This window comes from Hakea prostrata, chromosome 7, assembly GCF_041222555.1.
Source record: "Hakea prostrata isolate BN-2017 chromosome 7, UWA_Hpros_2, whole genome shotgun sequence".
Classification (NCBI taxonomy): Eukaryota; Viridiplantae; Streptophyta; class Magnoliopsida; order Proteales; family Proteaceae; genus Hakea; species Hakea prostrata.
Window position 1 is genome coordinate 38,065,423 of NC_142606.1, and position 13,910 is coordinate 38,079,332.

General features: G+C 36.6%; 1 protein-coding gene across 1 annotated transcript; it reads left to right on the forward strand.

Annotated features, from left to right (window-relative positions):
- The first annotated feature begins 8,079 nt into the window (after positions 1-8,079).
- On the forward strand, positions 8,080-12,730 carry LOC149011049 (cation/H(+) antiporter 15-like). The gene is made up of 4 exons (XM_089162557.1): positions 8,080-8,277; positions 8,496-9,497; positions 11,404-11,740; positions 11,805-12,730. Exons 1-4 carry the CDS (start codon positions 8,080-8,082, stop codon positions 12,728-12,730), a joined length of 2,463 nt encoding a protein of 820 aa, XP_089018683.1.
- Positions 12,731-13,910: the final 1,180 nt, after the last annotated feature.

The window sequence follows — 13,910 nt, forward strand, 5'->3', positions numbered from 1 at the left end:
ATATGGAAGCTATATTGAAGATCAAGTTGAGCATCTTTCCTAGAGAAGCCAAGCAAGTTTGAGAAGCATAAAAAAAATGGAGTTTTCTCAGTCAAATCCGCATATCATTCTCTATCAAATGAGCGCAGGGATAGATACCAATAGCAACTTCCCAACACTTCTATCCCAAGATGGCAAACAGTTCCAAAATCGGTTTGGAAAAGTCTTTGGAGTCTCCACACCCTCCCCAAAATCAAACATTTCTTATGGAAAGTATGTGCAGATGGCCTTCCTACTGCTGCTGGACTTCATCACAGGAAAATTTAGATTGACCCCGTATGTTGCCGTGGATGTGAGGAACTTGAGGATGCAACACATTGCCTCTTGGGTTGTGAGTTTGCTAAGGCTCCTTGGTTCGCTTCAGAGCTTCACCGCACCCCTCCCAATGACCCGAACCTATGTTTTGCAAAGTGGTACACCAACCTACACAATCTTAGCTCGGGTGACAAAAATGAAGTCCGAAAATTTTTCGGCCTTTACTCATTTATTTGCTACTATTTTTGGCTAGCAAGAAATGATTTTGTGTTTAAAAGACGACTTTGGACCCCTATTGATGTAGCCCAGAGAGCCTTTGAAGCTGACATGGAATATTGGTCATTTAAAAACCCACAGCCCAACAATCAAGCCCTACTCATCAAGGTCACATATCAAATACTTTGGAGCCTAGCCAGACACCACCGAGCCAAGGTATCTTCAAGATTAATTGTGACGTGGCCTATTCAAAAGAAAAGAATACGTTGGGCTTGGGCTTAATCATTAGAGACTATATGGGAAACATCATCTCTGCTGTCTCGGAGCTCACAAATGGATTATCAGCACTTCAAGGGGATGCTCTTGCACTTAGAACTTCTCTCCTATATGGCCTCAGTGAAGACCTTCAACACATTATGGTGGAATCAGACTATCGAGAGCTCATAAACCTACTTCAACATCCTCAAAGAGCTTACCTTTGTCTATTGACACATAATTTCTGATATTCTACACTCGCAATCCCTATTTTCCCAATGTACTTTCTCTTTTATTTCTAGGAAGATCAACCTTGTAGCTGACTTCTTAGCCCAGAAGGCCCAGTCACTTATGGGTGTGACTGTTTGGCTCCTTTCCATTCTCTAGTTGATTGATCTTTGTTCTTCAACCTCGGTTTCGCCTATTCCTTAATAGAGAAGACTTTCTTACCCAAAAAAAAAAACCAACATCTAATTTATATAGGTTTTTTTTGTAAGAAATTTATATAGGGTTCAGCTCCTCCAAGGAGAATATCTCCCACTGAGAGGACTAAAAATAAAATATATATCTTTACCCAAAATGAAAACCGATTTGAAAAAAAAAAAAAAAAAAAAGAGAAAGAAAAAAATCTTCATCCTCCTTCCCTAGTTGCTGCAAAACCTGCAAAGCGGAGATGAAATCTGCATCAGAGACAGGAAGAGTGAAGAAAGAGCCACAAAAATGGGGGAAAAGTCTGACTTAAGCACTTTCTTACAGGTTGCAGGTTTGACTCGTTGAATAGTTGGCGTAAGAGTTTAGATGATGAGAAGAATTGAGATCTTCTACGAAAACTTGCAAAATGGATTTGTTGTTGGAAACCTTTAAACCGAAAAGGATTCAACTCTTTCGGCAATTTTCATGTCCAAAAGGGTGATTGGAATTATTTTCTTCTCACTTAAGTTTCTGGAAATTTCATCACGAGACTCTGTGCTTCTCTTGGCAATTACAGGATTCCAGTTTCTGCAACTCTTTCTACAAACTCGTGTAACCCCTTTCTTCATTTTTCTCTTCTAATCTTCTTCTTTTCTTTCACTCAAAAATATAATCTTCATTGACAGGAAGCACTGTAAGAAATCAAAAATACTTTTTGGTGTTTTTCTTCAAAGATGGATGGTTGGTGTTGAGGAAGAGGAAGACGGTGTGATGGTAAAAAATAAAGGGGAAAGCGGATTTTTATTTGTGGCAGCAGCTGCTGCCTGCTGCCAATGGCCAAGATTTGGCCATGTCGTTGAAAAAATCCAACGGTTGTAAGTAAAATTGTAGGGTATATTTGTAAATATAAAATTTTATCTTTACATCTAAAGGTTTAAAATTTTATATATTTACAAAACTAAGTCCCTAACTCTACCTGCCTCAGATCTCCAATTTTCCCAAACCCTATGTGCTCCCGAATCAATCTACCTGACTTCACCACTCAAATTTGGTCAAGGCAGTGAAGCTCAGCCTAGAAAATTCTCAAGCCGTGCAATGGAGAGATTTTTTGAAAATCGGTAGGACTAAAGGGAAAGTCGAAACAAATCCGTGAAGAAGAAGACAAACTTTTCTCTTTAAGCATAGACAGAAGCTTCCCCAATTGACTGCTGATGAGATATACCAAATCGAACACGGAAAGAAGATAGTAATCCAGTGAAAATGAAAATATTAAGAAACAGAAAAAAAAAAATTTGTGTAACGACTATGGAGTTTTGTTTTTTTTTTGGTGGAAGACTATGGAGTTTTGTTAGGTTAGATTTTTCTTCTAACGGAGGTAGTTGATTCATTTCTCTTTCCAGCTTTTAACAGAGAGAGAGAGAGAGAGAGATCATTTTGAGCAGAGGCGAGTTTTTCGTCCACTGCCGAATCAAGAGGAAAAACCCTAATTAGGGGGACTCAACAGATCAAAGACTAAAAATTTATGAACGAAAAAAAGCTTGAGAAGGGGATTTGAGGTGGGCGTAGAAATTTTCTCAGCCTTATGGACGGCTTCCTAGACAAAGTAGCTAATGTTGCCTCAATTTCTCGATTGCAGGCCACAGCTTTGCCATGGTAGAGTCATCGGCGCAGGAGAAAGAAGCAAGAGTTTTCTTTTGTAAATTTCTATAATAGCATACCTTTGAATGTGAAAAAAAAAATCATATTTACCTTTATATCCCAGGATTTTCCCTTCTAACCATTGGATTCTTTTCTATACGCGTGGCAAAAGTTTGACCCTTGGCTGCAGGCTACTGCGTTGCAGCAAATAAAAATCCAGAGAAAGCCGGATTTCCTAATGGGTTTTTTTTTTTTTTTTGGTTAAAGATTTCCTAATGGGTTTAAGGTACTCGGGTTTTGGGGTGTGGGTTACACTTGGGATAAAGGTAAATATTATTTAGTCATCCTGGATTGATATTGTCCATGTGGCACTTCCTCAGAGTTCACTAGCACTCCCTAAGACATATTCTTCAAAAGAGAAGTTGAAAACTCTATATAAATTACATTTTAATGCTTGTAATAGTTGTTCTTCTCAATAAATTTTCTTTTAAAATGACTGCATATTCAAAACATCGAAACTCAATAAAGAATAATTAGAGAAAACAACAAACTAAATAAGTAGTTAAAATTTTGTGTTTTTCCCACGATGATTTTGGATGATTGAGAAGGACCATTTGTTTTTTCAAAGTAGGATAATTTTACGTATAGGGGACAGAGGGTATTATTACATGGAAAAAAATCGTCTACTGTGCACATCAGTGCACTACCACAGTAGCCAGTAGAACATGTGAAACATACCATATAAAAGATTGGGATTAAATTACCCATTTTAAGTGGAAGACACCTAATTTTGCAACCCATTTAACCAATACCCACCCATTTAGCCAATTATACGCGAATCCTTTCTTCTTTTCTTCTTCTCTTCTTGAATTGAATCACAAACCAATCACAAATAACTGAATAAATCCCTAACAATGGAATAGATCATCACTTCCTCCTCTGAATTGAGTTTTTCTTTACAATGAGAAAATCAATGACATAAATTACCTTACCATTTCTGACTTGTATTCAAGTTAGAACAAACTAGAGAAGTACTGTGGCGTTGATTTCAGTTTATTAATATCGTCTAATGAGTGGAAGCTCTGTCATTAGAAATCATCTTCTTGAACTCTTCAAAGTTAACATTTCCATCACCATCAGCATCAACATAGCTAATCATCCTAGAACAATCACGGTGAGAACACTTCTCCCCCAAGTTCTTCATCACCATATGAAGCTCTGTAACTGATATCAAACCGTTCTTGTCCAAATCGTACATATTGAAAGCATCCTTCAGTTCTTTATCTCCGCTCTTATTTGCACCCATAGAGAAATAAAAACCAAATAAGGACACTGACTTACATGTTAATCGAAATACCAAACCAGAGAGGGCAGGGAGAGATTTGGTTCTGCAAACACAGAGTTACCGGTGTTTTATTTTCTGGGTTTTTAGAATCACCCGAGGAAATTGATATTTAGAGCACAAGATCATAGAGACGACAACAATAAGGCACAATTAAAGGATTCTTTGCAGGGAAGAGGAGCCCCTTAGAGAAGCTTATAAACTTGTGCTTCAGTTTAAGAAGAGAAGAAGAAAGAGGAAGAAATGATGCGAGTGCAATTGAGTAGCTAGAAATAGGGTTTCAAAACTGAATTCCTTTTGCTTAAAATGGGTAACTTAATTTCAACCTTTGATTTGGTATACTCCACATGCCCTATGATTTTTTTCCCATTATTACATATGCCGTGTGCAAGGGTCGAACCTATAATCTCTTCACTAAGAAGTAAGAGTCTTTACACTCTACCAACCCTGTTATTATAGCAACCTAAAGGCGGGGGTGACTATGTTACAACTAGTGGATTTGCTTAATTTTTTAGTTAATTACAAATACAAGATAAATTTAAATTTCAATGAAATTAAGGTAATGCAATCAACTACAAGACAAATATTTTATAGTAGTTCAACTTTTCAAGGAAGTAGCTCGTACTAGTGAAAAATATTTTCCAGATTGGATCTTTTAGCATATTAGACAAAATGAATATCTACAGTTAGATATTGTTATGAGGGAAGATGAAGAACATACAATCAGGAAGATGATATTGGTGGGTTTATGGTGTATACAGATGGATCCAACAAATCGACCATCAATCCGCAAAGTGGTGAAGATGTTAGAAGGAAACCTTGAATCTTTGCCAATGCCTCCCAATCCTTTCTTCTCTATCCAAGACAATTAGTTAAATCTTTTAGCATATCAATATCCTAATTGTATTATTTAAAGTTTTTATATATGATACTCGTAGTTAATTGAACACAAGAATCTGCAATCAAGAGTCAAGAAGTGGAATTTTTTTTCTATTTCTTCAAGGGTAATGGATATGATTTCGATATTAATGCTGAACTTGTTTCATGAAATAGTTCATAAACAGATTTTGGTCATGAATGGCAAAACAACAAATAGAATAATGGATTCTGAAAAATTAATTCACACTAATCTTTAGGATGGAACTTATATAATTCTGGATGCATTTCTATTTGTTAGCAGTCCACATAGTTTTAGCTTTTAGATGTTAGGCCAAATTTTGATCCATTACTCTTTTTTTTGGGTGCAAAGAAATACTTTATTAGAAAGAAAAACCACAATTACCGCCTAAAGATAAAAGGTCATGCAACATCAACCATCTAACATAATCAGGAGGGGTGTGTACATGTAAAAACGATTCCTGTGTTACTGCAGGCCCCTTCTTTGGCCAAAGCATCAACAACTAAATTAGCTTCCCTAAGCACATGAGTGATGGAAATATTTTCAAAAGTATCCACCATCCTTTGAATATCAAAAATAATAGGAAATACCTTCCATGGGACCTCCGATATATTTTTATGAAGGACGGAAATGAGTGCTTGGTTGTCACTTTCCATGGCTAGAGAATGCAATTTGAAATCTTTTGCCCACTGTAAAGCTTTGCGCATAGCTAGAGCTTCCAAAGTTAGTACATCATGGGCTAAAGAACCACTGCCAAAACTAAAGATCATCTTTCCCTGGCAATCTCGTGCAATGCCACCAAAACCAGCAAGTTTTCTCTCCTTAAAAAAGGAACCATCTACATTGATTTTGATAGTATTTGTGTTAGGACTTAACCATTTATAATGATTGGCAGTGGTATTGAGCCCTTCAAGGAAACCGCCTTTGTACTGTAGATCTGCAATCCCTTCCAAATCAGGAATCTAAGCTAAGAGTGTTGAGGGATGCGAGTGTCGGAAATCTTCGCCATATAAGCTTTCCATAATAGCCATAATGCAAGAAGAGACTGGAGGATCTTAGCATCGGAATCCTTGCTCGGTGGGGAATTTAGGAGCTGAACTATTGTGTCTCTAATGGTACTAGTAGAGAGCAACTCATGAAGATGCAATTCACCCCAAACTTGTCTTGCAAACTGACAATGAATGAAAATGTAATCAGGAGTTGATTCCTGTGCACCACAAAACAAACAATCTTCAGAGCATGAGCAACCCCTTAGCCGAAGTAAGTCAGCCGTAGGAAGTTTTTGGTGCAATAACTTCCATAAAAAGTGAATGGCCCTTGGGTGGAGCGGAAGTCTCCAAAGTTTCAGCCATGGGATAGCATTCGCAGATGGAAGTCTTTGAGAATTCAATTGAGTACAAGCAAGTCGATATGCCGATTTTACTATGAAGTTTCCTGATGTTGTCCACTACCAGATGATGCAATCAGGTAAATCTAACTGGGGAAGCTGAATGGATAGGATTTTGTCTATGATGGGATGAGACCACCATGTGCTAAGAATATCACGATTCCATGTATGGGTACGCTGATCAATTAACTGAGCAACTGTGGAGGGACCCGTGGAAGCAAATGGAAAACAACCCACATCCTGCATAGTATCAAGGGATCTAGTTTGAATTCCATGGATTGATGAGATTACCATTCCCTACTTGACAAAATAAGCCATTTTTAAGCAGATCTCTACCCATGAGAATAGATTTCCATCCCCAGGAATCTACAGGGTGCGGTTGAACATCCAGGAATGATCGGCGCCGACAATATTTGTGCATCATAAGACATCCCCAAAAGGGATGTAGGTTGTTGAAAAAGTTCCCATGCCTTCCGAGACAGAAGCGCTAGGTTGAAAGCTTGAAGGTTTCAAATATTGAGACCACCTTCAGATTTTAGAGCACAGACAGTTCTCCAATCCACAATGTGAATATGTTGTTTGTCTCCATTAGACCAATAGAAGTTACGCATAGATTTTTCAATATCCATCAATATAGGTTGGCAGTTTGAAATAGGACATAAAATGCGAAGGTAAAGCTGCAAGAGTAGACTGAATGAGAACCACTTTACTAGAAGAAGAAAGCAGCTTTGACTTCCATCTTGGGAGCCTTTGAGACACCTGCGCTATCAAAGGATCACAGTGTTTTTTCTTTAACTTCCCAAAAAATAGAGGAATACCCAGATAGATGTCCAATTCAGATGTAGGGGTGATGTTAAAATGTGAGGATAGTATCCTCTTCATGCTTGTTGAGGTACTTTTACTGTAATGTGCCATTATTTTTTGAACATTGAGTTATTGCCCTGATCCATTACATGTCTTTGTAGTTTCTATTTTTTAGTAGTCTCATAGTAATTCCTAAAATTCGAGTCCATTCAAGGTTAAAATCAAGGTTAAGATCAGAATTGAATTTAAGATTAGAAAGGCTTGGATCAAAGTAGGCCAACACTCAACCATAACCCTAATAAATGCCAAATATTTCAATCCTAACCCACATTCTTTGCTTAGATCTTTGAGCCCAAACTCATTCATGCTTAAGAGAGATTAGGCCATGAAGGTCAAATTTACACCCCTAGAAAGTACTACATCAAAGCCCCTATCTAGAAATTCTAACTCGTTTACCGTAAATAATCAAATCTAATGGATTTCTATAAAAGTGGGGATAAATAAAAATAATATATGTGGAAACCAACACAACACAGTCTCTCTCATGTCCATTTTCTTTGTGGTTTGAATTAAAAGGAAACGACCAACAACATTAACGGTTATATTTTGAGTCAAGGATATTGCCAAGACCTCCAATTTCGCTAGACCTTCCTTCACTCTCTCTCTCTCTCTCTCTCTTTCTCTTTCTCCTTCTCCAGAGAAAACCTCACCATTAACTTTGGTCTTGACTAACCATTCCCTATTTTCTACCTTCACTTACCCCCTCCCCCCCTCTCTCTCTTTCTTCTACATTCTCTTTCTCTGCATGAAGATTTCTCTAAACTCGCTTAGGCCATGCCATTCACTAATACCACGCTAGTTTGCGAAAGCTTACGCTCCATCCATACCAAGGGTATTTTCCATGGAGAGGATCCACTGGATTTTGCAGGACCACTTTTTATCCTTCAGCTCACCGTAATTTGCATCACCTTAAGAATCACGTATCTCATTTTCCGGCCTTTTGGTCAACCTGCGATCATCTCCCAGATCATTGTAATCTCTTTTTCTTCTTTCTTTCCTTTCTTGTACCTCAAAAGATAAAAAAAAAAAAAAAGGTTCTTTCAAATGTTACTAAAACGCCACCGGATCCGAGCATGGAAACAGCTTAAGGCTGACCCATTGATCCGCCTCTGACCCTGCAACAATGGCGAGAGCCTTGTGCACGAAATACATCCTTTTGTAATAACCCATGAATGCTTTCTTTGTTGCAGGGTGGTATATTGATAGGCCCTTCAGGTCTGTGTCGCGATAAGTACATCGCCAATAAGCTATTCCCTCAAGAGGCTAAATTGATATTTGATACAGTAGCATGGTTTGGCCTCATGATATTCATTTTTCTTTATGGTGTGAAGATGGATCTGATGACAGTAAAGCAAACGGGAAGAAGAGCCATGGTCTTCGGCTTCTCATCTGTTCTATTTCCAATGATTTTATGCTTAATAATCGCTTTCGTTATAAGAGGAAATATCCCTTCGGATTCACATTTGGTTCATTCACTACCTTATATAGCTATTTCACAGTCCCTATTACCATTCATTGTTATAACTTGTGTTCTCACTGAGATCAAAACACTTAACAGTGACCTCGGTCGCCTTGCTGTGTCTTCATCAGTTTATGCAGACCTAACTGGTATCGCAGCAGCAATGATAGCTTATAATCTTGCTACAACTGAAGGAGGGTCAGTATTGATAGCATTATGGACTTTTCTATCAGCAATAGTAATGGTTGTATTTACTTTTCTGGTTCTCAGGCCAGCAATGAATTGGCTAAGTAGACAATTTCCTGAAGGAAAACCACTTAAAGGGAATCATTTTGTTGCTGTTCTCTGGTTGATGCTAGTTCTTGGATTTATAAGTCTCATGAATGGCCAAAATGTTGTGGTGGGTCCATTGGCTTTTGGTTTGGTGGTGCCAAAAGGGCCACCATTAGGGTCAGCATTAGATGAGAAGCTTGATACAATGGTAACTACTGTGTTTCTTCCAGCCTTCTTTCTTATGTGTGGTTTGCATACAGATATCTCTACCATACACCCAATGGTTGCAGGAGTTGTAGGACTTATTGCACTGGTTGGTTTTTTGGGAAAGATGATACCTGTGTTATTTTCATCTGTCTACTACAATATTCCATTTCGAGATGCTGTGGTGGTGGGACTCATGCTCAACAGCAGAGGCATAGCAGAACTATTCAATTATAAGATCTTGAATGAAGCAAAGGTATAGACATATCCCACTCTAGCTAGTATTCCCTTTGTGTTGTTATCCTTCCCTTATGTTGCTACCTAAATTGCAAGAACACAAACCCTATCCATCAAATGTGACTCTTTTGACTTTTTCTTATTTTCTCATTGAGATTGATTATTTGTCATGCTCAGGACCATCCATGAACATTTTGTTTAGATATATTTTTAGCCAAATTTAACCTCTTAATTTCTTGGATTTATCCATTCAGGTCCTTCAGGTGACTTTTAGTTGGGTTTTTCGATTTTGTACTTGTCTTACAATAACGACATTGAGAGAGTCTAGATCTTTAGGAGTACAAGTTTAGCCCTGATGACTTCGACTCGACCTTCATCAAAACAGCCTTTAGAGTGGGTCAAGGTCGGAATATTCTAGTTTTGAACAAGGATTATGGTTGAGCGTTGAGCTGCATGGCCTAGTCCTGCTGCCAGAGCCTATCACCCTAAAGGATATTTTGGGAAAATATAAGGCAAAAGTATAAGATTATATATTCTTTTGTGCATAAGGTCAATGTCAACATTAGACTAGGATGTTTTTAGATAAGGAAGTTATTCCACCCTTTGAGTTCCCCTGAAATTGATGCCACCCTAAACTAAGGCTATAAAATCTATATACTCTCTTGTGCTTGTGATCAATCATCAATGTCAATATTAAAGTTGGGTGTTTCTAAATAGGGAAATCTTCAGATTCACCTTGAGTTATGAATCTAGATCATCTACCCTGATAGGGAGTACTTTGTGCTCCTCTTAAACTTTCAACAAATAAATCAGGTGGGGCCCACAAATAAAAATTAATAAAAAATTTAAAAGGTGGGACCCACAATGGTTCCTTATGCCCCCAGTATTCGTGGTCTTCAAGCGTCTAGAGAGCATAAAGTGCCCCGTTAGGGTCATTGATCTAGACCGATTTGTTAGTCAAACTTCCCATAAGATGAAAATATATCAAAATATATCAATGTCTCCTGCTTTTGAGAAGTCACAGTTAAATGCTAACATAGATAAATTTTCAAAACAACAAGAATAACCTTGAATGAAAAGCCCTATGCTCGTCTTATTTCTTCATTTTCCTTTGTTGTCTGTGATTTGTTCCTCTCTCAATTATAAATCCTCACAAAGTTTGGGAGATATGGTTTATGGATAGTGTTTTTATGCTTAGGATGTTGGGGTAATATTAAAAATATATAATAAAAATCTTACTGAGATTAATGGTGTTAATAATATGGGGTATGACTGATAAATTAGACAACTCAAGGAGTGAGACTGAAAATTTTCCCTCTAATTAGGGAAAATTTCCCAAATGGCCCGATTTTATAAAATATTTGCTCAATAAGATATTTTTTTGTAAAAAAATTTATTCAAATGGATTTTATTTTTGAAAATAAATACCAAATCTCAAAATTTGTGATACTTTCCTGGCCAACTTATTCTCATGAACTACCAAAATCATCCTTAAGTTTATTTTATGTATATATGTATAATTAGTTAGTATTTTTACCTTTTTCAAAAATTTCATATTTTCAAGAATACCTTATTATTATTAACATAAAATAATAATTTTGAATGCTTCTAACAAAGGTGAGAGATCGTCTACCTATTTTTTAGAAATTTAATTAGTAAAAAAAGTAAAAAAAGTAATAACTAAATTTATATTTAATAGACTTTAGGATAATTTGGATAGTTTCATAGAAGAATATTAATTAGGCAGGAAAAAAAATTAGGATTTAGTGATTATTTTCAAAAATAGAAACCTAGAAATTATTTTAAAAAATATCGAAACCATCATTTTTAAAATCTGACCATCTGGGGAATTCTCCCTTTTAAATAACCATAGCCAGTTTGCTCTTCTCTGACATTATTGGATGTGTTCTGGTGTGCTGATACAGGTATTAGATGACCAAGAGTACGCACTTTGTGTGATTTCAATTCTACTGATAACAGGAATCACAACACCAATCTTGATATTCCTTCATGATCCTTCACAAAGTTATACACCAACAAATAGAAGAACCATACAAGACACCAAACGCAATTCTGAGCTTCGAATGCTGGTCTGCATTCGCAAACAAGAAAATGTACCAACCATGATCAACCTCATTGAAGTTTCACATGCTAACAAAGATAATCCTATCGCTGTTATAGTTCTCAAACTAGTGGAGCTTGTGGGTCGTGCTTCTCCAATAATAGTTTCTCACAATGAAGAAATAACAGAACCATCCACTGGCAGATCCAACAACAACAACAACCACCACCACCACCACCACCACCAGCATCAGCACTAATTCAGCCTTCTCTTCTAGATCAGATCAAATGATCTTCAATGCTTTTCATCAATACAAGTTAATGAATGAAGAGTCTGTGAACATTCAACAGTATACAGCCATATCTCATGTTGCTACCATCCATGACGATGTCTGTCAAGTAGCATGTGATAAGAGAGCAACCATCATCATAGTTCCATTCCATAAAGAATGGGCAATAGATGGTAGCATCAGTTCTGTAGATTATGGGCTCAGAGCCATGAACCGTAATGTTCTGAAGAAAGCACCTTGTTCTGTTGGGATTCTAGTTGATCGTGGCATTGTCATGCATGCTGGTTACTTGTCTATAGTTACCAATAGGGTTTCCTTCTACAGAGTTGCTGTGATCTTGATTGGAGGACCTGATGATGATGAAGCCTTGGCCTATGGTGCACGTATAGCCCTTCATGAAAATGTCAAAGTCACAGTCATTTTCTTGAATGATGTCCATATGACCAAGAAGAAGGTTGTGGATGTGCAAGTGTCGGATAGGCAGAGGTTCATCAATGATTATAATGATCGAATGGAATATAGAGAAGAAATGGTTCCAGATGGAGAGAAACTAGCATCTCTGATTAGAGAAATTCTAGAAGAAGGAAATGATCTTGCAATTGTAGGGAGACGCCAAGGGAGGGATTCCCCACTTTTCTCAGGGCTTTTACAGTGGAACGAATGCCCAGAGCTTGGAGTAATAGGAGACATGTTGGCTTCACCAGATTTTGGTACTACTTCATCGATTTTAGTGGTGCAACAACAGCGACAACTAGGTAATCAACCCAGATCCAGTAGAGAAAGCTTTGACCTCGTAAATTGTGGTTCAAGAGCAGGTTCTCATGTTATAGATTACTCAGTTCATGATGTACCAATGGATGAGAATGAAGGACGTAAAATGTCACCGGACAAAATGTGTTAAAATGTACATTTCTTTCCCTTGCTTTCGAGAGATAATGTTTCCAAGTTTTAAATCCACAACTAACAGAGACTCACCCACTAATGATCCATTTAGAATTTGAGATCTTATTCTTGGGCCTTTGTGGTATCAATTCTCATTCTCTATTTTGTCTATTAAAAAGAATGAGTACAAGAGTTTGGATCCATTTGATAATTCACTAAAGGTGTATCTGTTTTCAAAAGATTTCAAATACCATGGAGTTATAATTTATAAAATTAGATGTTTGGTTGTGGAAGGAAATCTGGGGACAACTAAAAACTATTTGATTAGCGGTGATTTTTGTGAATGTGCAAATCTATTTTTTTAAATCTCAGATTTCACCCCAACCAAAATCTATAGATTGACGTTTTTAGTGTAAAAAGGTGAATCTCTAGATTTCATAAATCTATAGATTTTTACAACCAAACGGGTATAATTCTCAGATTCATGAATCCAGAGATTTGAAATCTCTGGATTCATGTAACCAAACAGGCCCTAAGTGTTTCTACTTGGAGAAAATATCAGAAATAATTCTAAGAGTTTCTGTAGGCAAAAATACTTTTTAGGTGTTTGATAAAACTTGCTTCTAAAAGTAAAAAGTTTGAAAATTGTAATCAAAATTTGTCATTGTTATTTTTAGAGTGTCAAATCTCATAAATGTCCATTCTAAAATTGTTTTATTTAAACTCAACTTGCACCCAATTTTACTTCAAGAAAGAGACACAACAACAAATAGTTGTTGCACTGAAAGTGTTTCTCAAAGCAAAATTTTTCATAAATATCAATTTATGTTGCAAAAATTCAATGCGAAACGAAACAGTTTTATCAAAAGGTTTTCAACCAATTTTTCTGCTTCTCAAAGTAAGAAACACCATAAACTTTTTTTTTCAGTAGGTTATCAACCGGGTTCTTATTTTTTGTCAAAAATGAAAAATAGTTTGGTAACTTTCGTTCAAAATAAATTATGGAATGAAAAATAATTTTGATATGTCAAAATGAAAAATATAGTGATGATTGAGAACAAAACTTTTTCTTTTTTTTTTTGGTAAAGAGAACAAAACTATTAGGGCTTGAAAATGAAAAAATGGAGAACAATAGGGTTTTCATAAAAAGAATGTATGTTTACTCGTAGATCCCCAATTTGCATTTGAATTTTAAATGA